The 26,416-nt window shown below is 31.7% G+C and overlaps 3 protein-coding genes and 4 long non-coding RNA genes across 13 annotated transcripts in view; 3 read left to right on the forward strand and 4 right to left on the reverse strand.

The window, feature by feature from the left end:
* LOC122633756 (translation initiation factor eIF-2B subunit delta) overlaps nucleotides 1–1,186 on the forward strand; it is a 5,509-nt gene extending 4,323 nt beyond the window's left edge. For all 6 annotated transcript variants that reach the window (XM_043822080.1, XM_043822081.1, XM_043822082.1 and 3 more), the window contains exons 7-9: nucleotides 37–214; nucleotides 328–508; nucleotides 583–1,186. In XM_043822080.1, the coding sequence (XP_043678015.1) occupies nucleotides 37–214; nucleotides 328–508; nucleotides 583–791 (568 nt within the window). In that variant the 3' untranslated portion in view covers nucleotides 792–1,186. The remainder of the gene's footprint in view (nucleotides 1–36; nucleotides 215–327; nucleotides 509–582) is intronic.
* Nucleotides 1,187–1,208: 22 nt separating this feature from the next.
* Nucleotides 1,209–4,070, forward strand: LOC122633758 (transcription termination factor 5, mitochondrial). Its single transcript, XM_043822089.1, has 7 exons — nucleotides 1,209–1,676; nucleotides 1,773–1,906; nucleotides 2,031–2,343; nucleotides 2,474–2,901; nucleotides 2,992–3,216; nucleotides 3,302–3,557; nucleotides 3,679–4,070. The coding sequence occupies exons 1-6, from the start codon at nucleotides 1,458–1,460 to the stop codon at nucleotides 3,507–3,509; spliced, it is 1,527 nt and encodes a 508-aa protein (XP_043678024.1). The 5' UTR covers nucleotides 1,209–1,457; the 3' UTR covers nucleotides 3,510–3,557; nucleotides 3,679–4,070.
* Nucleotides 4,071–4,088: 18 nt separating this feature from the next.
* LOC122633760 (homeobox protein orthopedia B) lies at nucleotides 4,089–6,224 on the reverse strand. The gene is made up of 4 exons (XM_043822090.1): nucleotides 5,768–6,224; nucleotides 5,601–5,679; nucleotides 5,265–5,488; nucleotides 4,089–5,160 (listed from the first exon to the last, which is right to left on the reverse strand). Exons 1-4 carry the CDS (start codon nucleotides 6,222–6,224, stop codon nucleotides 4,547–4,549), a joined length of 1,374 nt encoding a protein of 457 aa, XP_043678025.1. The 3' UTR covers nucleotides 4,089–4,546.
* A 1,323-nt stretch (nucleotides 6,225–7,547) lies between these two features.
* Nucleotides 7,548–24,573, reverse strand: LOC122633765. Its single transcript, XR_006328180.1, has 3 exons — nucleotides 24,562–24,573; nucleotides 11,403–11,626; nucleotides 7,548–8,285 (listed from the first exon to the last, which is right to left on the reverse strand). It is a non-coding gene; the product is annotated as an uncharacterized LOC122633765 (long non-coding RNA).
* On the forward strand, nucleotides 8,525–10,617 carry LOC122633766. Of its 2 annotated transcripts, XR_006328182.1 has the most exons (3): nucleotides 8,581–9,442; nucleotides 9,521–9,597; nucleotides 10,289–10,617. It is a non-coding gene; the product is annotated as an uncharacterized LOC122633766 (long non-coding RNA). The 2 variants fall into 2 exon arrangements; XR_006328181.1 differs by lacking the exon at nucleotides 10,289–10,617 and having other exon boundaries at nucleotides 8,525–9,442; nucleotides 9,521–9,681.
* LOC122633767 lies at nucleotides 14,502–18,303 on the reverse strand. Its single transcript, XR_006328183.1, has 2 exons — nucleotides 17,931–18,303; nucleotides 14,502–15,487 (listed from the first exon to the last, which is right to left on the reverse strand). It is a non-coding gene; the product is annotated as an uncharacterized LOC122633767 (long non-coding RNA).
* Nucleotides 20,059–24,112, reverse strand: LOC122633769. Its single transcript, XR_006328185.1, has 2 exons — nucleotides 24,012–24,112; nucleotides 20,059–20,401 (listed from the first exon to the last, which is right to left on the reverse strand). It is a non-coding gene; the product is annotated as an uncharacterized LOC122633769 (long non-coding RNA).
* Nucleotides 24,574–26,416: the final 1,843 nt, after the last annotated feature.

Genomic DNA, 26,416 nt, shown 5'->3' on the forward strand with positions numbered 1-26,416 from the left:
TTTATATTTCTTAAAGAGTTACGATATTCCTTTCAGTTCATCATTAATTCAAAAAATTTTAATGGATGCATATGATGCTGGAAAACAATTTCGAGTTATTATAGTAGATGGAAGACCATGGTTAGAAGGTAAAGAACAATTGCGACGTTTAACAAAGCATGGAATTGAATGCTCATATGTATTGATTAATGCTCTTAGTTTTGTTATGCCAGAGGTGAGTTTTTATATTTGGGATAAATATCTAAAAATATAAAATCAATCGAATTATATAGAAATTGTATGAGGTAATATAGGAAAATTTAATTAGATGAGATTATTATTGTATAGGTGAGTAAAGTTTTCCTTGGAGCACATGCTATATTAGCAAATGGAGCAGTCATGTCAAGAGTTGGTACCGCACAAGTTGCTTTAATGGCAAGGTCTTTTAACGTTCCCGTTTTAGTAGCCTGCGAAACACACAAATCCTGTGAACGTGTACAGACGGATTCAATAGTTTATAATGAATTAGGTGTGTTATATATAATTTATTATTTGAATTATATATATTCTAGATATTGTAATATTTTTTATATTTTTTTATAGGTAATGCCGATGAATTAATTAAGTATACTTATCGTAATACAAAAAAGTCATTGCTTCAAAACTGGAGGACGAAAAAATATTTAAATCTTCTTAACATTACTTATGACGTTACACCAGCAGATTTAGTATCAGCTGTCGTTACAGAATTAGCCATTTTACCATGCACTAGTGTTCCTGTGATTTTACGAATTAAACCATCGGAGATTTAAATGTATCTAGATATAATGATAGATATTGGTTTTATATTAGCCATGTTTATTACATGGTGAAGAAACATTCTTCAAGTTGAATTTCAATGAATTGAAATTAAATTTATTCAATGATTAAGACATTATATATATATATATATAATAATATTGTACTTATATAGAGTACTAATTTAAAAAAAAAAAAAAACAACAACAACAACATATTTATTATTTTGATTCAATGCAACATGATAATCGTTCGTACATTACCTAATGCATATTATGTTGTATACTTTGGAATAAACTTTTTAACTTGGAAGGATATGTGATAAAAAAAATATAAATGATTCATTTGTAACACGTTACTTTATACAAAGTATTTGAAATCAGACACGTATAAATTTTATTATTATATATACGTAAAAAATTTTTTTTCTAAATGACTTGTTAATATTCATAATTTAAATTAATCATTTCTTTTTTACTATTTTCCTTAGTATTGAGTTTGACCAATCGACAATCGCATGCAAGTACTACTATTTTATTTCACTATATTTATCTTAGAGGTCACTATATACAATGTTTTCTAATATTATGATTGGACCGAGACCACGTGTTTAATAATTTATAAAATGTCGGATAATTTTAAAGGAAAGAGTTATCTAAAGTAATTTTTTACGTGTTGAAATGTTAAACAAATTCATAGGTATACGATTTAACAGACACACAACAATTAGATTGTTTTCCTTTGAATTCTCGTCAGAATCAAAATTAAAATTGTACAATATATTATTAAAGACTTTTCCTGTTGAACCAACAAAAATTAATAAACTGCTCAAGTTATATGGCGAAAAAATATTTACAATACCAGAGAAGAAATTTATTGAGAATTGTAAAATATGTCGTGTGAGTTAAAAATGTTGGCGTTTGCAAAGTAGAGTATTTAAGAGGTTATGTGTCATGATATCATACAATATATAACTTTCATATTTATTTTTTCAGGAACACAATATTATGACACAAACAGTAGTAAATATCTTAACTTGCTTGACTATAAATACTCATCTTTTGAAGCATAGAATATTTTTATTGGAAGAGATGGGCGTATCTAAAATAAATATAAATATAATCTGGAAGTACGTTTTGTATTACTTTATTTTAACTTTATTCATATAGTTTATGTCTACTTATAATTATTTTTTGTAAACAGACAAATATGATTATAGATAATTAAGTGAACGTGATATATTTCTTTTATAGATTGTCACATTACATGAATCTACCGGCGACTGAATTTAAACATAGAATGAAAATTCCAATGGAGCAACATATTATGACTAATATATCTCCTCATATCGTCGAAAATTTGTCAGATATGCCATTCTTAGATTTATTAGACGAATCATTACCTGTAAATATACATTATGAAAAATGTTTCTCATATTATATTAAAAGTAAATTTGGTTCTGATAAAATATCATTAAAACATAGAGGGAGAAAGTATAAAAGCTTCAGATTAATGACAGAGTTAATAAATATTTTCATAGAAAAATTTGATGTTGACTTACAATATGTAAGTAATAATATATAATATGTATATATATTATATATATACATATATATACATGCACATATACATTACAATATATCATACAATTAAAAGTTTATTTAATAAAAACATTAACATTTTTTTGTATGTACAGATAAGAAATCATCTAATTATTTTAGATATGTGCCCGAATCAAGTACAATATGTGTTAGAAAGTTTCAAGGACACCAAAATAGCTAACTTGACAATTCAAGAAATTTTTAAGAAATTCCATGAAATAGTAGCATGTGACCCAGAAAACACAAAGAAATTATTACAGAGCTTTAAAGAATATGGATTAGATAACAACATCCTGCTGAGTTGTTTAAGAATTTTTAAAATTAGAAATGAAGATTTTGTTGATAAAATGGATAAAATCTTAGCTATACCAGATATCAGAGTATGGTGTAAAACTCCACGTATTCTATTTTTCATAATTAGAAAAAATATTGTTAATGAACGCATTGAATTTTTTCGCAAGAGTAATGATATTAAATGGGTTAACTTATACCTGCTTACAAGCGATAGAAATTATTTTAGAAAGTAATTTTTTTTTTCTCACATCATATACATATCATTTTTACAGAGATAATTTATATGATAAAAAAATATAATATGTATTTTTTATTATAGATACAAGCAAGGTGAATTAAATTTCGTGAAGAAAAAGAAGTACATACGATATATTTTGAGTAAGGAATTAGGCTCCGAAAACGAACACTTGATAAATACATTTCAGCTACATCCATACTGGAACAGAGTATCCTTTGTAGATTTAGATGATACATTGCGTATCATAAAAAACTATTTTTCAATAGAAGATATATGCAGTAATATTCATATTATTCTGTATCCATGGTACTTATCCAATGTAGATCAATTTTCTCAAATTTATACATACTATGTTACAAAAGATTCTGTTGAATATGATTATTTTTTTCAGGTCTACTATTAACAAAGTGTTAAAAAGTATAAAAGAGTCCGATAAGTATAACAAATATACTTCATCTCAACAACTGGCACTTTGTTTATATCTTATAGAAAAAGATAATCACTTTACTGGTGATGGAATTTGGAATATAATGGAACAGGAACAGCAATTAAAAGACAATGAAAAAATGACATTAGAAATCGATGAACCGCGAGATTGAGATAAAATTTAGATATTTGAATAATAAATGTTTTTCTTACTTTTAGAAGTAAGTTTATTTTTCATCCTTTTTTTTCCTTTTTTTTCGTTCTTTTCTGTTTCTTTATTTAAAAAAATGCAGTTGAAAAATATTAATTTGTATATTTTATGCATAATATGTTTTTATATAGGTAGAAGAAAATTTGCTTTTCCTTTTTCTTGAAATCTGTAAGACAATTATGTAATAACAAGATTGCATAAACAATCTGGATGGGAGATATAATAACAAATCCTTTTCTCAACACTAAATATTTATATTTATTAAAAATATTTCAATACGAGAAATAAACATCGTAAAATAGAACTCGTACATAGTACTAAATAATAAATTCAACTGTTTTATTTACTTCCATATTCACATGCATTATTATAAATATATGCATATGACGTGTAGTGCATGAAAGGGAAGTTCTTTAATTAATTAACTTAACATCATAAAAATAATTGTGACTACGAATTGGCGTGGAATTAAATTATTTCGTGATAAAAACGAAATTTCTCGTATTTTACACAACAATAATAATAATAATAAAAAAAAAAGTAATAATAATAATTTTTATTTTTATATATTGAAGCAAATAAATTTGCTAATTAAAATTAATTTTTTAATAATCATTCATTTTTAGCATTCAAATCGTATATCACGAAGAAACACGCTGATTAACTTGCTATACATACATATATCATATAAAGCACAATATCTTAATGGACTAACAATATTAATTTGCATAGTATGAATAAGTTTGAAAAAAAAAAAATAGAAACAAAAAAGAAAAATGTAAAAAGTTTAACACCTTCCGTGTACATAAAAGCTATCTCGTATCGTTGAATTGGAATAACCCCCTAAATTAAAATTCTGGGTAATAAAAAATGAAGAAAGTCACATTAAGGAGGAAGAATCATGATCGTCTTGAGATTTTAGAGATAAGGATTCACACGGTAAAGTCGAGTAGTAACGATAGAAGCCATCTAGAAGAAATCTAGAAATTGGCTTTCGAGTCAGTTGAGAAAAGGAGGCAACTGCACGTAACTTTGTTGACTGTTTGGTTCGCTTTTGACCATCACCTGATCCTTTATACTTTGACGTCCTTGAGGTGAATGCATACCATATTCCTGTTTCTGATCGTGCTGTTGCTGTTGCTGTTGCTGCGAATAATCAGCTTGATCGTGCTGATACTTATCTGCTGGACTGAGACCACTTACGTAATCCAACTGTTTATTTTGTTGATGTTCATCCTCAGACATGGAACCACCAAGATGAGTAGGAGGTGAATGAGTAGTAGTAACCATTGTCTGATAATCGTTACGTGTTAATGGTGGTGGCGGACTATTACTAGCATTCATGTAATCCTGATGAACACGCATCGTATTGCTGGAAGGTGCGGAAAATAAGGAAGCATCGTGTTGAGGCAACATCGTGGCATAAGAATATGCTGATCCATTATTACTAGGACCACCAAAAGACGTCGTATATGGCGAGTTAGAAGGACTCAAAAGATTCAAGTGTGGCGCCAAATCGTAAGCCGGAGTGTATGTCCAAGCGTCGGGTGGCGCTGCTGCCGTCGCTGGAGATGCAAATGGATTCAACGTGTTGTTCAAAGACGTGAATGAACCTACGAAAATATTAAATAAATGTATGTATATATATATAACTTTGCTTTTTTGTAACCTTTTTATTTAAAGATAATTAATTATATATTTATAATATTCATTATACCTGAGAGACCAGGACTAGCAGAACCAGCGGCCATGTAACCGGCAGTTTTTCGCGGCGGTTCCCTTTTCCGCCATTTTGCGCGTCGATTCTGAAACCAGACTTGTACTCGAGATTCCGAAAGTGCTAACTTTAAAGCTAATTCTTCACGAGCAAAAACATCAGGATAAGGTGCACGTTCGAACGCCCTTTCCAATTCTTCCAATTGGTATGCCGTAAAGGTAGTTCTGTAAAAAATAATCACAAAAAGATCAAATGAATTTAATACGAAGACAGTGGGGGTGCAGGGATTAAACTCAGTATATATTAAACATTATAAAACATTAACTATATAATTACCTGGTTTTTTTCTTTTTGATTCCATTATTATCGGTCTTCTTTTTCGAGTCCTTTTTAGCCGATTGCGTTTCGCCGGTCACTACGATAATTAACGATCAACTAATTTTTTATTTGTTTGTCTCATTTTTTTTGTTAGGTACTCCAAGTGGTACGAAGTTATAACATACCTGGTGCAAGAGGATTCATAGGATCGTCTGGTTTCCTCTTTAGAGAATTACCAAGTTGAAGACCTTGTTGCAACGTTGTAGACGTAGGCGTTGCTGTGGTCGTCGTCGAGGTTGTTACATCTGGAGTTTGAGGTAACGGCGCGTACATACCAGCTAATTCTAATTCCTTTAATTCTTTTTGTTGTTGTTGTTGTTGCTGCTGCTGTTGCTGTTGCTGTTGTTGCTGTTGCTGCTGTTGCTGCTGTTGCTGTTGCTGCATATGATGATGAGCCGTTTGATGATGAGGCGGTGGACTATTCGAAGAGTCCAACTTATGAAGATGTCCACCGGTCGGCATCAAGTCATTTCCATGATGTCCACCGTGCAAACCTAGCATCACTTGAATACTGTGAACTCCGGTTCCACCTCGACCACCAAAGTCGGAAAAGATTGGATCGTCGAACGGACCACCGTCCATTCTTTCGTTCTTAATTGGTAATCCAAGAAGACAAATTTAATATATTTCGACGATTCCAAGTGAATCACTTTGATAATTATATCACACAATTATCATCGTTGTCATCATCATCGTCATAATCAGCAGCAGTAACAGATGATTTTGAAGATTGAAGAATATTGCGTTGATCCAAATGAAGAATCTTAATGATGATGATTATCGTTTCCTTTCTTCTTCTTCTTCTTCTTCTTTATATTTTTCTTCTTCCTCTTCTTGTTTATCCTTCTTATTCGAGGTCAGAAAATCCTCATTAATAAGGAAAGCAAAGCTATAGAAAGAGAGGCGATCGTTAACCGCTTGGCGCCTCTAATGGAATCCAAAGCAATTGGTATCAATCGTTGCCCGGTTATGATTAATTTTGATTAGTTTTAAGCGGACTTAACGAAGTAAACTGTCGGTTATATAGACAGTGAGATAGAGAGACAGACCGGTGTCCATCGGATATTATACAGTCGTTTAATGGGAGCACGAGTATGAGGAGGACCTTGGAAGTGAACAGGACGATGAGAAGGATGGATGGTAAGGACGGATGAGGAATAACGAACTAAACGAAACTAAACGAAATTAAACGAATTGGAGAACGGTTCACGGACCCAAAGAGATCTCCGATTTCTTTCTTCTCCTCTTTCTGTAGGTAACTGACGTAAAACGAGATGATTGATTTAAAAAAAAAAAAAAAAACAAAACAAAATAAAACAAAAATCTTCTAAAAAACAAAAACAAAAAATTAAAAAACGATAAAAAAGAGAGAGAAAAAAGAGAGAGAAAGAGAGAAAAAGAGAGAGAAAGAAAGATCTATCGCGTAGTTAGACTCTCGCACTATCGACGATCCGTCCTGACTCTGGCTAATCAGCGGACACTCACACAGGCTTATATTTTCAACGAGGCCGCCGTCGAAGCGCCGTTAGGCCGCCCCCACACATGGAGGTTAGCCAATCATGTAGCACCTACTCTTGGGAGAGGTCTCGTGTGCGCCGACGTCCTGCGCCGACGTACTTGTTACTTCTTCTTGTATCTCTCTTCGCGTGCCTCTCGTGCCACTCTCCGTGGCTCTTTCTTGTTCCGCCCCCGGGGGCCGGACTTTAGATACGAGAGGCCCTCCACAAATCGGCCTGCATCTCTCCTTCTCTTGAAACCCTCGTGGGAATCGGAAACTGTTTGGCCTCGATCGAGGATTTCCCACATGACTTCTCTTTCTTTCACGTCTCTCTATTTCTTTGTCTTTCTCTCTGTTTGTGTATGTGTGTATGTACGTATATTATACACACACACACACACACACACACACAGAGTACAGTATATACGAGAGAGATGTGCTTATAGTATATAATAATATATATGTATGTGTATATATATCTATATATATGTTTCTCTCTTCGAGGTCAGGTTATACCATAAGCCGCCATTTTCTTCTTCTTCCTTTTTTCCCCGCTAAAAATCTTGACAAATGTGTCATCACGCACTTCATCCTATCTCATAATCACAATTGTTAACTTTAATTTCACTAATATATCCCTCGAATTTAACATTTCTTAGTTGATAATGAACACTCTTCTTTCTTCTGGTCATTCCTCTTACTCGTTCTATGGTACTACAATCAGCCAATAGGTATGTAACAACGAAGTGAAATGTGAAATCACTGGAAATCAACGTAACTGATCGATCGGTTCGATCTACGATCGAGATATAGTCGAAAAGTCGTGATAGAACCTCGAAGAAGAGATCCATGTCCGTTGACCGGCAGCATGGCACTGAGCTCTTAAGCGCAGGCTCAATGAAACCAGCAATCGCCAGGAATTGCCTCGAATTGGCCCAATCAAACTACCCCCATTCCGTGTGTATACGCGTATATTAACTGCTAATTTCATCGGCGCTAATTAGCGAGCTCGCTCCGCGCTCTCGCGCGTTCCTTCTTCACAACCTTACTTAGCTCGCTTCCTATGATCCGATCGCGCTTAAGATTTATTCGCCGATCGCGAAACTCTTTCCGTCCTCACTCTTTCCCTCTCTCTCTCTTTCTCTCTCTTTCTATCTTCCTCCCTCCCTCTCTATCTCTCTCTCTTTTTCTCTCTGTTGCTTTCTAGAGCGAATGACTGATTCCAGCAACGACAACCCCATGTTCACCGCCATCTTTGTCCTTCGTTATCAGTTGGTGCTTTCCAATGAATTTTTTCCTTTAGTTTTTTAGGTCGTCGTTGTTGTTATCAACGTCATCATCATCATCATCATCATCATCATCATCATCATCATCATCATCATCATCAATAATTAGAAAAAATCCTATTTTTAGAGAGAATCAGCCAAAGTTACCAGTGAAATTCAACCCTCTCGAAGTTAGCCGAGTTAGCCGACATGCTGCGGACTCGGTTCTTGGCTACTTCCGGACTGAGTATACCATTCTCTTTCGGTTGGTTTGGTCCAAGTCCGCGAATTCCGTTTGACATAAACGCGAACCGATCGAAAGGGTAAGAGAAGCAAATCGAGAGAAAGACAGAGAGACAGAGAGAAAGAGAGAAGAGAGCGAGAAGCTTGGCGACAGACAGCGAGAAGTTGGTAACTTAACTGGCCTAAATGGGTTTAACTCGATGTGATTTTGCTGGTGAACCACTAAATTGAACGAATACGAACTAAACCGAACTCAACTAAGCTAATCATATCACATTACTAGCGTTATTAGCCGAGCGACGATATAAGTGAAGGTCCGGTGATGGCTCGCTGCAGTACCGGGTCGCCTCCTGCACTGACCCTCCGCGCGTCTCTCCTTCCATTTTTGGGGAATATTTGATTTCTTTTTTCTTTCTTTTTTTTCTTTCTTTTTCTCTTTTTTTTTTTCCCCGATCCACCTACGACAACTATCGGAAAATCATTCTCTATATCGATCAAAAAAAAAATACTGACTAACATTTGGATCATCTCGACAGATACAAAGAAACAGAAAGGGAGAGAGAGAGAGAGAGAGAGGGAGAGAGAGAGAGGGACATACGTACAGTCAGATCTTCCTTCAAAGATCTTCATACTTGTGAGCAACTTCGTGCGTTTCGCGCCAACTCGAAATCAGCCGAACATGGCCGAAGGTATCTACGTTACAAGGAACGGATATATATGTATGTCGGATACACACGAGTGATTTATTCATATATATTGTACATATATTCTACGTATTATATGCGGTTCTATATGTAAGGGAAAGTTTCTTTTTTTATTTTATTTTATTTTATTTTTTTCTTTTTTCTTTCTTTTTTTTTTTTTTTTTTTAGGATAAAAAGGAAATATGGTTGTTGTGAAAAAAGATGGTAAACATTTATAAATTTCGATTGAGAAATGCACGATTAGGGTAAATATGCATATATGTATCTATTTAACAAAGTAATCTTAATCACAATCGATGTAGAAAAAGATTAAATTGATGAAAGAAGAATCAAGCAAGTGTATTCGTATTTTATCATTCGTATAAATAACATGTGTGTTCTGATCGGTGTAGGGTAATTACTATTAATGACAATTTTTAGATTAGAAATGCACAAGTTGTTCCGATTATTTTCGTGTGTGTTTTTTTTTTTTTTTTTTTTTTTTTTTTTTTTTTTTTTTTTTTTTTTTTTTTTTTTTTTTTTTTTTAACAAACCTTTATCGGATAACATAACTACTTTTACTTACGCGTGCGTTTAAATCTATACGAAATATAATTTATTAATTTTTAAAAACCTCCAATAATTTTTTGTTTTTTTTAAATCAATACTTTTGTCGAATGATATATCTACGTTTATCTATGTTTATTTAGACGCATTTAAATGTATATAAAATATAGATATGAATATAATTTATATCAAGTTCCGACATATGGAGGATTTTAACTTTGCGTTGAGTAAAAAGAGATTAGCCTAATAGTCGACATTTTCTCTCTCTCTCTCTCTCTTTTCTTTTATTTTTTTCTTATTATTGTTATTATTATTATTATTATTATTATTATTATTATTATTATTATTATTATTATTATCATAGACTATCGCGACTTTTTTACGTCGTAGGTATGTCGACCGGGCTATAGTATAACTATGTACCCGCAGTGCGCACACTGTTAGGATCGACCAATTGAGCCTGTTAACGTCAATTGATCTAAATTGCTTCAATTGGACATAATTGCGCGAAGGCGACGGGGAACCTCCGCTGTTACTACTCACCAACCATATCCACGTTTATCTCTGCACGCAAATATCTTTTCGTCTCGAATTTTAACGTATCTATCTCTTTCTTTCTTTCTCTTTCTCTCGTACAGACAGGACATTCTATACTCACAGTTTTTTTCCTATTTCTCTATGACTTTTTTTCTTATTTCTTTTTTTTTATTTCATGCTTCATTTTCTTTTTATTTCTTTTTTCTTTTTTCTAAATTTACAACACAATATTATGGATCATTAAGATCGCAAAAAATTATTGATAAAATTATCATTTTATTTCTTTCCATACATAAAAATAAGAAGATGTAGAAAAAGGAAAAAAGAAAACGATCCAAGTATACGTAAGATAAAAACTTATATTCTGTTAATGTTTAAGATAATAACGGATTTCGATTTCAGTTTTTCACGGTCCATAAAACTATTATAACTATATTTAGAAAATTTCACTTATGTTATATTATTATACATAAGTTAACATTAATTGCATCTCACGATGGTATTGATGTATTCGAATTATATACTATAAGAATATTAAATGGATTTTTTTGTTCTTTTTTTCTTTTTTACAATAGATCACTCGTCATTGTTCGCTTATGAAACTTGGACAAATTTACATCCTATATTTATCTCCGTAAAATAAGATTACATTTTATTGTTAGAGTAGAAGAAACTTTAAAACGTGTCGCAGCATCACGATGACGTCGTATCCTGATTAAAGACAGACTGGTTCATATCCGGCTCACGTTCATCAGTATTCACACAGTCTCATACTTTCTCGAGATTAATTCTATTTCTTTATCAATCTTGTTCTCCACATTTTTTTTTTTCTTCTTTTTGTATTTTGTAATTCTCGCCATATTGTTTGGATTTCTTTTTTGTTCATACGTTATTCATTGCGAAGTTATTTCAAATATACGTACTAGAGCTATTTGGACCCACATATTTCGTGAGAACTTCATTCTACTCTTTTCTCTCTTTCTCTGTCTCTTTGCTATGAATTTCGGTTTCTCATGATATTTTCTGATTGGTTGAGGGTGATACACTGACTACGATCCCGCATAAGACCTCGTATACCTCTCCGTTTCTAATATAATATAACTGCGGGTGGGAATTTACGAGAGTATATCTTTCAATCTCTCTGATTACATGATCTTTTCTATATATATATATATGTGTGTGTATGTATGTCTATTTTTCTTTTTCATGGAAAAAAAAAATGGAAAAATAGGCCCATATTATAGGGTATTTATGAAAAAAATGTAAGACGGGTGCTGACTAATCTTTTGTCGGAATCGTTTTACATGAGACATGATCTTCTTGCATTGAATAGTATCTACTTTGTAATAATGATATGTATCCAAGTGTACTACCTTAATCAATTAATATAATTTTTATGTTATAGTTTCATACACTTTTTTGTTCTTTTTTCTTTTTTTTTTCTTTTTTTTTTTTTTTTTATCAGATAATATTAATTATTTAGATTGTTGAGAATTATATACGTTTTTTTTTCTCTTTTTTTTTTTATTGACCAACTTCATTCAAAGTAGGTATGAGAATATTCTTCCCTTTTGGAAATATTTCCTCGGCTTATCCCTCGATGTTATGGGGTACTCTAATACTCCCGTATAAAAACCATATGTTTTCACGTTTGGATATGCTGGTCAAGATGACTCTCAACGACACGCGACCCGCACCCCAAACGAGTACTTAATTGTCCCGAAATTTTATCGTCTACTATGGAAGACAGCTATAAAAAATCGAGCGATCTTACATGTCATTTAGGATTGATTATTTCATGAAAACAGAATTTTTTAGTAAGATAAAAATTAATCTGACATATATGTAAGAGAATTAAATAGAATTTAAATTTATATTTATATTCTTCATGACGAAACAAATAAATTATTTTCATAATATTTTTATAATATTATAAAAAAGTTTAAACTTTTTTACACACAGACATATATATATATACATATGATATATTATAAATGAATATATGTACAAAAAAATTTATATATGTATACATATATTTATGTTCAAAAGGTTAATTCAATAAGTTTAGTTAATTTTTATATCGATAGCACATAATACACATTCGAATTCCTATCTTACCGACGTTACTCGTGCAAAGTAACAGATAACGACACCTGTACGTGAACGATTGAAAGTACTAATAATATTTTTATCAATAGTCGATAAAAATATAAAAGAACAGATTTGATTTTTAATCGATCGAGTTGGATATCAACAGATAATATGAATAATGTAAATTCATTTTTTCTCGCGGTAATAAATTAATATAAATTAAAAATTACTGATAGTAACAGACAAATATGTAAATTGATCAGTAAAAATTGCCAAACGATTTAAAATTGGAATTTATAATATAATACATTCGTTTTAAATAATTATATTATTTTGAATGATTCGAAAAGAAAAGTTATCTGTAAAACAACAGATATGACAAGTTTGCATATAATTAATTGAAAAATATAACAAATTTATATACATTATTTTCTTCATAGTACAAACAAATTATATATATACATGTATACATATATACTTTGGTCAGGCGTTAAAAGATGCTTACGTTACTATAGTACAGAACTCCTCCAAGTGTTGATGAATTTAGCTGAGGCGAAAGAAAATCTTAACACAGAAATAGCAAATCCATTAGAAAGTAAAACAAAAGTACATTACTGTGTTTCTATCTATTATTTACCAGTGAAAGATCAAAAAAATGTTATTATATCTTTTATATCACTTTTTTTCTTTATCTCACGATTGTTATTACATTTTTAATCATTTTTTCCACTTCACAATTGTTACTACTATTTTTTATTTCAGAATTGCTATTACATTTTATATCTCTCAATTGTTATTATATTTATACAACAATTGTTTCTCTTAATCCCACAATTATTATCAAATTTTCTATTTCACAACTGTTATTGCATTTTCAGCTATTTATATCTATCTCACGACTTTTATTCAATTTTCTATCATTTTTATTTTCTATCTATCTTTTGACATTGAAAATAGAAAGAGAAGTTACTTAAAAATAGTAACACAACAAGTCAGTTAAATATTCTTGCTGAGAGTCCAGTTCTCGTGTGAAGAGGAAAACGAGTAAGTAAAAGAAGAAGAGGAAGAAGAAGAAGATTCAAGAGCGGACTTTGCATCCAGCCGACGATTCCTCGAGCTCGAAAATAGCTCGCATAGTTTCTTACTTGCTTCTCCTAGCCCGCACGAATATTTCATCCCAGGATTGTTAAAGCTGGCCAAAGAACTTTGCCACAAATAATTAATGAACTACAAAAATGCAATAATATTATCAAAAGAAATAATTATCTCTAAACACATGGTATAAAATAAACTCCTATATGTATATGTATATATATATGAATTTTATATTTAAGTAATGTCTCGTATTAATAACAAAATTTATTATAAAAAATCTTTTTGAAAATGTTATAAATATTATTATTAAATTATATCATTATATAAATGGTAATATAAAAGTTTACTGTCGAATAACTTCTATATACAATCTTAGATTACATTACTACAAAATTTATTTGAAAAAAGAAAAAAAAAAAGAAAAAGATTAAAAAAAAAAATAATATACATTGTATACGTACATTATATACAAAAATATTATAAGATAATAATATTTAGCAAAAGAGTAAAGATATTTCATTTGATTTTACAAACACGAGAAGGAATTGTTCGTTATCTTTGGCAAATAATCCTGGCTCTGAATTTAAGATGATCAACAACATTCATGGTCACTAAAGAAATATTTCAATTCGAGTTCTTTTTTCTTTTTCTTTTCATACCTCTCCCACTATCTGCCATTACATTACGATATAACAGTTTTCAAATAGCGCGAAAACTCAAGGAAATGTATAATTGCAAAACTACACAATTATGTATATATATATATATATATATATTCGATTCATTTTATTATATATATAAAACATACTTATATACATATCTAAGTAAATATGAAATTTCTGATGCGTCCATACATACACACACACATACACACACACAATTAAAAATTTAATGAGATATTATATATTTACATAGAAAAACGTACAAATTACAGAAGTATGTGAGGCAACTATTCGAGACTTGGCAGAGCTGACAATCTGAAGCTTTAGCCAGACATACAATATATACATATGTATATATATATATATATACATACACACACATTCACATGTATATATATCTGCTTATGTATATTTTCGTACCGGGGAAACTACGTGGATATTCTCAAATCTTTATGGCACACACACATATTTCTTTTGCCGGGTTAAATCGTATATTGGCAACTTTTAACTCTGCTTTATCTTTTCTTCAATCATCTCTTCTTTTTTTCTCTCTCTATCTCTATCTATCTATCTATCTATCTATCTATCTATCTATCTATCTATCTCTCTCTCTCTTTCTTTCTCTCTCTATCCCTCTCTCAGTCACTATGTGTACATACACCTGTGTATATATAATATGTATATACCTGAAGAAAGGAAGCAAATACTTGATCAGTGATATAAATTGATTACTTTCACGGAACATTCAACGTGAGATTACGATACGTAAGAAATACTCTTTTAAGATACACTTGTTCTAATATAAGGTGGGCCATAAGTTATTATCTGATTTTAGAAATCAATTGTTCTTATTCTTTAGATATTTTAGGCTGCTAGTATTAAGATTTGTAGTATTACACATTGGTCCTTGTAGTTTTAACATTTGTAAACAAGTAGTCTGAAATATCTTGAGATATATATATATATATATATATATATATATATATATATACACATATATACGTATATACATTGATCGTTAATATCACCTCAGAACTTCTGGGGTTTCCATCTGGTAAAATACTTTGACATTGACACTTTCGTCGCCATCATCGTCGTCGTTGTCGTTGTCGTCGTCGTCGTTGTCGTCATCGCCGTCATCACTATCATCATCATAATCATAATCGTCATCGTCATCTTGACTCGGAGCCAGCAAATCAAACAGCTAATACAGCAAAATTATTTAGAATGTTAGCGTGTATTGGCATTAACAAGTGTGTTAGAAATATTGTGCAATAAATGTCAACGTTGATGATTGGTCTCGTGAGATGAAACTAAGGTGAGTATAACAAAATTTCACACGTATGTACGTATGTACGTATTTACATACGCAGTTACGTATTACAGAGTTAGATCATATAATAGAATATTTTGCCAGAAAATTCATCGGTAAAAGAGAAATGGCTCTGTATTGTTTAAATGTCGCGATATGACATAATCTCTTTAGAGGCAATAAGAATGAAAGATGCGAGAGAATAAATGCTTCTTTTTTTAATTTTTCTTTTTTTTTTCTTTCCTAATTTTCCTTTTATTTTCTTTCTATCTTTTTTTCTCATGGTTCCGGAACGAAATGAAATCAATTCGAACGATTTATTTTAAAAGAAATCACGGAGGCAAATCTATTTTTTTTTGTATTTTTTTGGGTTTATCTATCTTGTGATATACAACAGCTATAGTTATCTCTCTCTCTCTCTCTCTCTCTCTCTCTCTCTCTCTCTCTCTCTCTCTCTTTCTCTCATTACATAATCTTCAATCTGATTCGTCAAAATATCGATCAGCCTTTAGCACGAGGAACTCGGCGATATCACCGAAAATGATATAAATATGCGTGTGTGTGTGTGTGTGTGTGTGCATTTATTAAAAATCTTATGCAATTCCGTATATGCATACATGTATATATATATTTCTTTTGCATATATTAAATATAATAATATTATTATCATAACAAAGAAAATTTGAAAATGTTAGAATAATTGAATAGAACAAAATTTTACAGGCTTTTCTTAATAATATGTTTTTAATAATTATTTTTTAATAATATTATTATTAACAAAAAAAAAACGAAGAAAAAAGGAGAAATGGAAATTTTTGAGGATACCACGAAATACAACAAAAATTGAACAATAATTACGCGTGCGTGCGTGCGTGCGTTTTTGAGCTGAAGTTACATAATCAAAAAAAAAGGTAAAAGATTACAGGTGATAATGCAAACCGATTTAAACGATATGGAATGATACGGAGGACAAGAGGGGCAGAATTGTCGATCAATAAAATCCATTCGTGTAGATCGATGTTTATACTTATGTACCACCTTTGATGTAATCTGATACGTGTAGCAACTAATCGATAGTGGTGTTTTTTTCTCTCTTTCTCTCTCTCTTTTTTTTTCTTTTTTTTTTCATTGGAAAAAAACGTACAATCTAATCGGACTCTATCGATGATATATGTACAATGTAACACTTGATACTCCATACTCGAGATATTAGACTTGGTCAAAGATTTTTTTTCTAACGATATTCTAGCCATGCGTAAGAAGTTAGCAAGAAAAAGAATTTGTAAAAAAGATTTTTAACACGAGTCTCAATCTATTTTGAGATCTTTTTACTCCTCTTTATTTTCCTCTCTTTCTCTTTCTCTTTCTCTCTATTAATATCTTAGAAATTGAATATTGTTACATAATTCATTTTTATTTTCATTAAATGTAATTCATATTAAGGTAATACTTAAGAGGGACACGTAGTATTTTAATAATTATTTCTAAACAAAAAAAGAAAAAAGAATAATGATCAATAATATTGATGCAATATTAGAACGTGTTTGAGATTAATTTGAAATTAAAATTTTCGTAAAACGAATTAAAGAGTAAACGTGGTCTCTCTCGTCTCAACATTTTTGATCAATAATATTAATGATATATTATCAATGATATCAGTAATATCAACGATATATTAAAAAATAGAACGTGTCTAGGAGATTAAAAAATGGTATTAAAGAAAATTCATGTACATAAGAACTAAAGATATCCCGTTGTCTTTCATAGTAAGATTTTTAAGATAATAATTCAAGAACAATTGCCAATAATTATTAATAACATTAATCCGATATTATCGAGTATGTTTGTTTATAAGATAACTTCGAGGATTAAAAATAATCCTATGTGTAAAGATGGATAGTACTTAAGAAGATTGTCACGTGGTTTCTATCGTCACCATATTTTTGATAAATATTAATCAATAATAATATTAATGGATAGGTTTAAGACGAAGTAGAGAATGAACAAATTTTCAGGTTTAAAATAATTATGTATATAAAATGTATCGAACAGAGTTAATAATATCACGTGATAGTAAATCTAATAGGAAGATATGTAATTAATGAAGACGACCATTTAAATCAAGATGACGAGAACAGTAGAATTTTTAAAATTCTACTGAAAGAGAAAGAGACAAAGACAGAGAGAAAAAAAGAGAGATATAGCTGTGAGGAGGAAAAGGGGTGGAAAAGAAAAAAGAAAAACGAGATTTGATCCGGTGGTTACTTCTATTGGGTTCGATAGGGAAGGTAGGTATGTAGGTTCGGTATTGATCCACTCTCCGCATTCGAGCGACCTTTAATATTCCCCTTTCCTCTCTGTCACCCCTCTCGCATCCCACATTCCACACTTCTGCGCTGTGCTCTCGGTCTTCTCTCTAGGCCAAAAGAGGATGGCGACGGGTGGTAAGAGGGGAAGTTGGCACTCTGAGAGAACAGAAAGAGAGAGAAAGAGAGACATAGATAGATAGACAGACGGACAGACAGACAGACAGACAGACAGACAGACAGACTAAACCGAGAGATAAATCCTAGCACGACCTACAACAATGCTTGGAGAGTTTGTGTGCAGCTGATTTCACAACTAGCCGGCCATTCCGCTAAACGGAATTCCAGTGTTCTCCGGAAGCTACGTCATCCGTAACTCAGACTCACACATAAGTATTTACACATACGAGCTATACGTGTAATATATATATATGTGTGTGTGTGTGTGTGTCGAGTTTATTTAAACGAGAGGAACATTTTGAAATTGGAACATAAAGATCGCTCGGTAAAATTTATATAGATATATTTTATTTCAATGGAATGTAAAAATTTCTTCGAAGGGAATAGATTTATAATATAGATTAAAGTTCATTTTTTTACCGTGGGAAATAATGAAAACTTTACACGCAAAGTACGATTTTCGTTTTCAAAGGAAACTATGTAAACGAAACCAAAGGAAAGATGATTCATATGAAGTAGTAAGGAAAGACCTTGGCCCCTACAGTTAGCTACTATGTACATACATACATACATATATACAGGAGATCGAGCTCGATCCGGTCTCTCGAGTAAGCAGGTCGAGAACGAACTTGGAACCTGCCAGGTGACTCAACTACAGTCTCCCATATAACTCATAAAATCTTCGTTGCGTCGAGCCTACGAATGCACACATACATACATACATACATATATATATATATATATATATATATATATATACCACACAAAAAAAAGAACGTGAAACTAACCACGATTTTTTCCGTACGAAAATTAACAAAGCATTAAATTCATCTGTGTATTTTATAAAATTAATCCTATTGAATAACTCGCGACAACAATAACAATAATAACAACAATAATAATTATTACTGTATTAGCACTATGATTATTAATAATTATTAATATAAAAAGAAAGAAAAAAAGAAGGAAAGAAATGAAAAGTAAAAAAATAAATGACGATCAGAATTGAAACAGCGAAACGATGGAACGTAAAACGTGCGGTGCGCAATCTGGCGGGACGAGATGAGACGAGTCATGTCGAAAAGGGAGTAAAGGGAGGAAGGAAGGAAGGAAGGAAGGAAGGAAAGGTTAGGGTGGGGGGTTGGCTCACTTCGGTCGCTGTCGCGAGGCGAGTTTATTCCGCGACGCGGGCACTTGGTAGCCGAACGGTGATCACACGAGACGTATCTGACGGCATACTCTCGGAGAGAAGATTCAACGGAGAAAGAGGAGAGAGAAAGAGAGAAAACGACCGAACGAATAATCATCAAGCAAAACTTGCGTTGCAGCATCTACCACTGCACAACCTACATACTACCTACCGACGGATTCTTTCGTCTTATCTTCTCTTCTTACCTCTACCAATAAAGGTGAGTCAGACATACTTAATTTTTTTTCTTTTTTTCTTTTTTTTTCTTTCTTTTTCTGCTCCTCTCTCTTTGTCTCTCTCTCTCTCTCTCTCTCTCTCTCTCTCTCTCTCACTCACTCTCTCTTTGTCTCTCACTCTCTTTCTTTTTATATCTGTCTCCTTTTTTTCGATGGTAATTTTTTGAATTACCACGAAGAAGGCAACGAGGAGAGAAGAGAGAAGAGAGGTTCCATTTTTTTTTTTTTATAGGTTAGAGATCTTTGGCGAACACGCTATTATCCTCTTCTTTGTGCGAGATTCTCGAATAAAGAAAAAAAGAAGAAGGAATGTAAAAAGAAAGGAACGTTTCATGTATCTTTCTTTTTTGTTTCTTCTTTCTTCGCAATATAATTATTTAATATAATTATTATCATCAACCATTTTGAAATTTTTTTTCTCGATATATGCTTATATATGTTGTATATATATATATATATATATATATATATATATATATACATTAAATACGTGTAGGTTAAATGTGAAAACGTTATAAGGAAAAGCTTTCGAATAATACGATTTCTAATATATTTTTCGTTTTTGTGATCGAATATATACAAGTTTCACCATTCTCTCAATAACAATAATATTAATTTGTTTCTACTTAAATTTGTATTTCTTAGTTTACTAGCAGTTTATTATCTCTTTTCTTGTTGTATTGATATTTCTTTTTTTTGTGTTTCTTGATCATAACCGAACGTTGAACATTCGTCGTGAATATAACAGGATTCGCCATATGCCGGCGAATCCATTTGATTGTTTCCAAGCGCGTTCCTTCGGTCTCCTTCGTAATCGTTCGTTAACGATCGGATTTCATTCCTGGTATCGTTTCAAAGGTAGATCGATATCGGTTCTCATTCACAACTTCATAACCTCGGATACATTGATATGTAAATATAAAAATATTTCTCCTTTTTTGTTATACATATATACACACATATATATACATATATATATATATTAAATTAAAATAAAAAGTAATTATTCACGCACACAAACACACCCACATTGAAACGTTATTTTTTGTGTTACGGATTGAATCTGATCGATCCGATATCAATCGGGGTTAGTTTAATCGATTTGTTATTCGATTAACGCTCCTTGTAAATCGATTCCTCGAACTAATCGATTATCGATGGTTACAAAAGAACAATTCGACTAATATCCGTTGCGGTTGCTCGCTCACGACGATCGAGGAAGTAACGAGAGTGGGTGCAGCCCTAGTTACGTAAGAAGGCTTTACCAGAGATGCCTCGGCAATGCACAGTGATTCTCAAATATGACTCTCCTTCATCGGTATATTACGAGTATTAGTTGAAACAATGAATAATGACAATTTCGTTGTTCAGAAAATTGCAGTGATTTATCGAGACTTGTATCATAATTTTTTAAGAGAACCACTGTTTCAACCAATCGGCTATCTTAATAGAAAAAGAAATGACCAATGGGATGTCAGTAAAAGAATTTGAATTTTTCATAAACTTTCTCCGAAAAAAGTGACAGTGATTTATTGTTAGTTATATATTTTTTTTTATAAAGAACTACTGTTTCGACCAATCAGCAATTTCGATAGCCAAAAAATAATCGATAGAAGGTTGGTAAAAGAATTTAATTTTCTTACAAGTTCCTCGAAAAATTTGAGAAATTTTTTAATACGTATTTATGATTTCTATAAAGAATCTGTTTCGATCAATCAGCAATCTCGATAACAAAAAAAAGAATTTATATCACAAATTTTCCTCTAAAAATTTCAGTGAATTTTCGATTCGTATTTATGATTTTTATAAAGGAACCACTGTTCCGACCGAATCAATGATCTCGATAGAAAAAAAGAAAGACCAATAGGATGTCGCTAAAAGAATCTGAATTTCTTAGAAGCTTCCTCGTTGGCCAGACGACCGGAGATGATCATTCGTTCGAGCGATCCGCATATACGTTATAACTTTACTAATTCAAAACGGAAATTGATAGTTGACAGACTTACGATCGTGTAACGGAACAAGTATTTACAAGTATGTGTATATGAATAATTGTGTGTGTATGTGTGTGTGTATATGGTAAAACGTAATTCTCATTTACGAGACATTATTTTCACATCTTTTATCTTTTTTCTTGTTTCCTTTTGCTTTCTTAATTACATTTTTCTTCGAGAATATTGCATTTTTACAAATCTTTTTCGTTTGACGAGTTCTGTAATACTTTTTGTTTCCTTATGAAACTGATTTTTTTCTTTTTTTTTTTTTTATAATAACAAATTGTCATATAAATTTGTCCCATAGTCAGTGATTTGTAATACAATCTATTACTTATAATTAAAAAATATATATATATTTTTGTGTTGCAATATAAAAATATAAAATAATAATAGTTTTTTCCGCAATGAAACTTACGAAATATTACAGATTGAGTTAGCCAAATAAAAATGTATATATGTATAGGTACTAAAATACGGAAACCTAAGTTACGAGCTTATAAAATAATCTTTATATATACTTTATAGATATGTATATACAGTTACAGTTGGAAAGTTTTCAGTGCAAAAATAAAAAAGAAAAAAAAATAAGAAAAAGTATAAGTTAGATAAAGAGTAGTATGACGTTGAAGCTTTTCTATTATTTAAAAGCCAGATGTACCGTATTACCGTTTGAACGTCGTCGTTGACGTTCTATATATGTATACCATATTGACTTACACTGACTTACAATGACTTACATTTGTAGCTTTGCGATTGAAGTTCTCGCGTTTAAATCAAACTCCTTATATCTATTCCGTAATATAAAAAAAAAAAAAAAAAAAGAATTGTTAAAAATGAAGTTAAAATAGTAAATAATAATAATAATAATAATAAAGAAAAAAGATAAATTTATGCAAAGATACACACACGTTTATGTAAATTTACATTATGCATAAAATTGAAATGCCGAGTTTTATCAGATTTTCTCTCTCTCTCTTTTTTTTTTCCTTCGAAAATTTCTTTGCAATTTATTATTTTAGTCCTAAAATATTTCGAAATAATTTATTAACGTGTTCCCACTTTAGCACCGAACGATTACTATACCTACATACATACATAAATATATAAATGTCCTTGACATTACACGCATCATGGGGTTCGTATTTTCAAACGATCGACAATTACCTTTCTCTAATACGATCCAATTAATTTCCGATATAATAATATCAAAATGAGAAATATCGGAAAGCTTTTTATATCTGCAACGACGTCCAAGATATTATTATGTCATAGTTTGGCATTACACATTTATACTTTCGTTTTATGAAAGAGAGTTTAATAAGAAAGAGAGATATATTTATGGACATGTTGAAAAAAAAATATGTATATTTTTAATATGAATAAAAAAATATGTATATATTAAAATGATCGATGATGATTTTATAATGATATAGAAAAGATAAAACAGATAATTATAAGTATATTAAACACGTAACAAATAAAATGAAAGTGTATATTATATACTCTGCATAAAAAACAAAAAGATATATAAATTTGTTGAAACCATTTATGCGCCAAGTTATCGTTCTTATTATTATTCATCATTATGTATATTATGTAGGATGTTACAAGTGCCAATGTCTTGTTTGAACATATGTACAAGACAAAATTAGAGTGCGTACTCTCGTAATATCGTCATTCGATTTCTCTCTTGCATAATGTACGACAGATGTTGTTGCCAATAGATTTTGTAAACAAAATCTCTTTCGTACGTACGCTCTAATGAGAGACGTTACGATTGTCACGTGAATTTTCTTTATTTTTCTTCTTTTTTTTTTTATATTTTTCTTTTTATTATTATTATTATTATTAACAAACAAGAGAAAGAAGAAAAAGAAACTAGATAGGTGAAACGATTCATTATTATTTTCGCCGAAGAAACAAAAAGAAAAAGATTTTGATTCGTTCTAAAAATTTGTTTATGATCGTTATATGTTACAGTATAACATCGTCAAATGAAATTTAACATATTCCGATTCGGTCCGATAGCGAAAAAATTCGTGCTACCTATGCTGTAAGTAAAATAGATTTATGTATACGATATATACATAAAATATATACTGCATGGGTTCTTCTTGTCATTATTACATAAGAAAGAATACCGATTATGCGAAATTTACAAATTAAAAAAAAAAAGGAAAAAAAAGTATAGTAGCATTATCGATTAACACTGTTAATACCATAAAATAATCTGTATTACCATATTAGTTATCCTTCGGGTTGGTAAAAACTTGAGCTGAAAGTTGATAGATGGCGCGATGTGTCGCCGCCTTTATGGCCGACAATGGCGCGATAAAATAAAAATTTAAATTTCCTCGTGATATTATCTAATAATTAGGAAAATTTTCTTTTCTCTCTCTCTTTCTCTCTCTAACACACAGACGCATACACTCTTTCTACTTTCGAATAAAAATGACCGTGAAAACTTAATATTTATTTTATGCAATTCTAAAAGACAATTTTCCTTACGTTTTAACATCATCCCGGAAAACGACGATTACGTTCGTCCATTCGTTTGTCCGTCTTCATTATAATTCGACCGCACGCGTTCTCTCTCTCTCTCTCTCTCTCTCTCTCTCTCTCTCTCTCTCTCTCTCTCTCTCTCTCTCTTCAAATTAAGCAAAAGCTGCATAACTCTCACAACCATCACGTCCGGTTATACCACTGTAACTGTACGATTATATACATACATTCTCTTACAAACGAAAACTTTTGCTATCACAAGTATAAAAATATCGATGATGAATTTAAAGATAAAATTAAAAAAAGAAGAAAAATTGCGAAGAGATAAAATTTGATAATTTTTTTCTTCTTCCATTTCCTTTTTCTTTCTTCTTTTTTTTCCCTTTTTCTTCCTTTTATTAGATCGTAGATTAGGTTTAAAGTCGACGACGGTATTGCTGTTAATGGTTAATTGCTTTGCTTACATAACTGAACGTTGAGACATATCGGCCTCATTGTTTATCGAGAGTCGTCGTCATTGTCGGTTTTCATTGCCATGCCAGAACACCACATACACATGTATGTATATATACATATATTTTCAAGATTACACGCGCAAATACATAAAAAGATGAGAGACAAGAATGATTGCACCTTGAATTTGAATCAAACGATGACGTATATTTTACAGAAAAAAAAAGTGCTCAAATCGTTATCTCGTCCCAGCAACAAAAGTCACTCTCTTTCTCTCTCTCTCTCTTACTCTCTCAAAAATGAAAAAAGATCTGATAAAAATCATTCTTATCGATAGTACGACTACCCCGCCCCACCTCAGTAATATGTCACTCAAGAGGTACAAAGACGAATCACGTTATCTAGATAATAAATGAGACCGATCTTAAGTAAAGTAAAATAAAGTTAAATCAAAGCAAATTGAAATGGAGTAGTTGAGAATGGCAAAAGTATGTGAAAAAAAGAAAAATGATTATGATATGATGAGAAGAGAGAAAGAGATCGTGTATACGCGCGTGTGCATGCGTTTGTATGCGTATGAGTGAATCAAAATCGAAGTGTCGAGTCGAGTCCTCGAAGTTGCTACTGCGTAGAGTTGTTTCCTGCTGTAAGGTGGAATCAAAAAGAGGGGTAGAAGTGGGAGGAGTGGGTGAAATAAGAAGAGGAGGAAGAGGAAGAGGGTTGTGTATAGATAGAGATACAGAGAGAGAGGGAGAGAGGGAGAGAGTAGGTGTTGTCCTACGATGTGTAGGTGCGTAATATCGACCGGGTAGCCTTCCATGCTGGACGACGACGACGTGCCCCACCCTGTAGTGAAGTAGTAGGGGGATTGTGCGTTCCTTTCAGTGTAGATATATGTATACGAGCCTCTACATCCGTATCTATAGGTTTAAGTATACGTATGTATGAACGGGAAGAAGAGAGTAGGAAAGAGAAAAGAAAAAAGAAAAGAGATTACCAGAAGGGATATCTTCTTTCGCGTTTTAGTGATAGCACCGTTGAAGAGATCACATGTTTTTCTTGTACGGCTTAAAAAGAACTGCCTATTTTTGAAGGTTAAAATAAGAAGAAGTTAATGGTGTTTGTTGGTATTGTGCGGAGTGAAAATATATGGATGGTAGTTTGAAGAGAGAGAGAGAGAGAGAGAGAGAGAGAGATAGGGTTTATGTACGCAAGCGCAGGTGAATTGTAAAGAAAGAGAAGGGAAGACTTTGGGCGAGGGTGTTTTAGGGGTGTACCAAGTGGAGGAGGAATATAGAACCGGCGGCACACCACCGTCGTGCGCCCCGCTGTGGTGGTCGGACCAAACGCGATACCTCCCAGCATCATCATCCCGTTCGCTTTCGCGTTAGATTATTCTTCTTAAATTACTCGAATCCGTGACTCCTCTCCACGTGATTTTGTTTTTTTATAATAGACTTCCTTATTATTTCGTATCAATTGATCGTGTAACATTCTTCGACATCATATTAATTTTTATATATATATACCGTCTTAATCCTCGTCGTTCTTTATTCTAATCTTGTGATCTACTTTCATTGCGATTTTCTCTTTTCTTTTCTCCCCCCAAAGGGGAAAATTTTGGTGTGCGAAGTGAAGGAAAGATAGATAAGTTCATCCCTTAAAAAAAAAAAATTTTTTTTTCATCGATTTTCTCAATCTTTTTCTTTCCTCATTTCTTTCCCTTTTTTTCGTTCGACTTCGACACGTGACCGATATCTCCATTTTTTTTTCTTCTTCTTTCTTGCGATAGGCTTTATCTCCTTTTGTCTTTTTATCCAAACGGTGTGTCATCCTGTTACATAAAGGATTATTCTGATTACTCGAGAACCGGATTTTTCGAATAGTCTTCTTTTATAAATACTCTTCTGTCTTTTTCTCTCTCGACCTCTTCCTTCCTCGTCTTCCTCTTTCTTTCT

Source organism: Vespula pensylvanica, chromosome 13, assembly GCF_014466175.1.
Source record: "Vespula pensylvanica isolate Volc-1 chromosome 13, ASM1446617v1, whole genome shotgun sequence".
Classification (NCBI taxonomy): domain Eukaryota; kingdom Metazoa; phylum Arthropoda; class Insecta; order Hymenoptera; family Vespidae; genus Vespula; species Vespula pensylvanica.

What these genes read in the sequence shown, in the direction of transcription:
- LOC122633758 (XM_043822089.1), top strand. Translation starts at nt 1,458, where the DNA reads ATGTTAAACAAATTCATAGGTATACGATTTAACAGACACACAACAATT. An exon ending in AGAATTGTAAAATATGTCGT is followed by an intron (nt 1,677 to 1,772) that starts GTGAGTTAAAAA and finishes TTATTTTTTCAG; the next exon opens with GAACACAATATTATGACACA. An exon ending in CATATTATTCTGTATCCATG is followed by an intron (nt 3,217 to 3,301) that starts GTACTTATCCAA and finishes TATTTTTTTCAG; the next exon opens with GTCTACTATTAACAAAGTGT.
- LOC122633760 (XM_043822090.1), bottom strand. Translation starts at nt 6,224, where the DNA reads ATGGACGGTGGTCCGTTCGACGATCCAATCTTTTCCGACTTTGGTGGT. An exon ending in ATCAAAAAGAAAAAAACCAG is followed by an intron (nt 5,489 to 5,600) that starts GTAATTATATAG and finishes TATTTTTTACAG; the next exon opens with AACTACCTTTACGGCATACC. An exon ending in TGCTAGTCCTGGTCTCTCAG is followed by an intron (nt 5,161 to 5,264) that starts GTATAATGAATA and finishes ATATTTTCGTAG; the next exon opens with GTTCATTCACGTCTTTGAAC.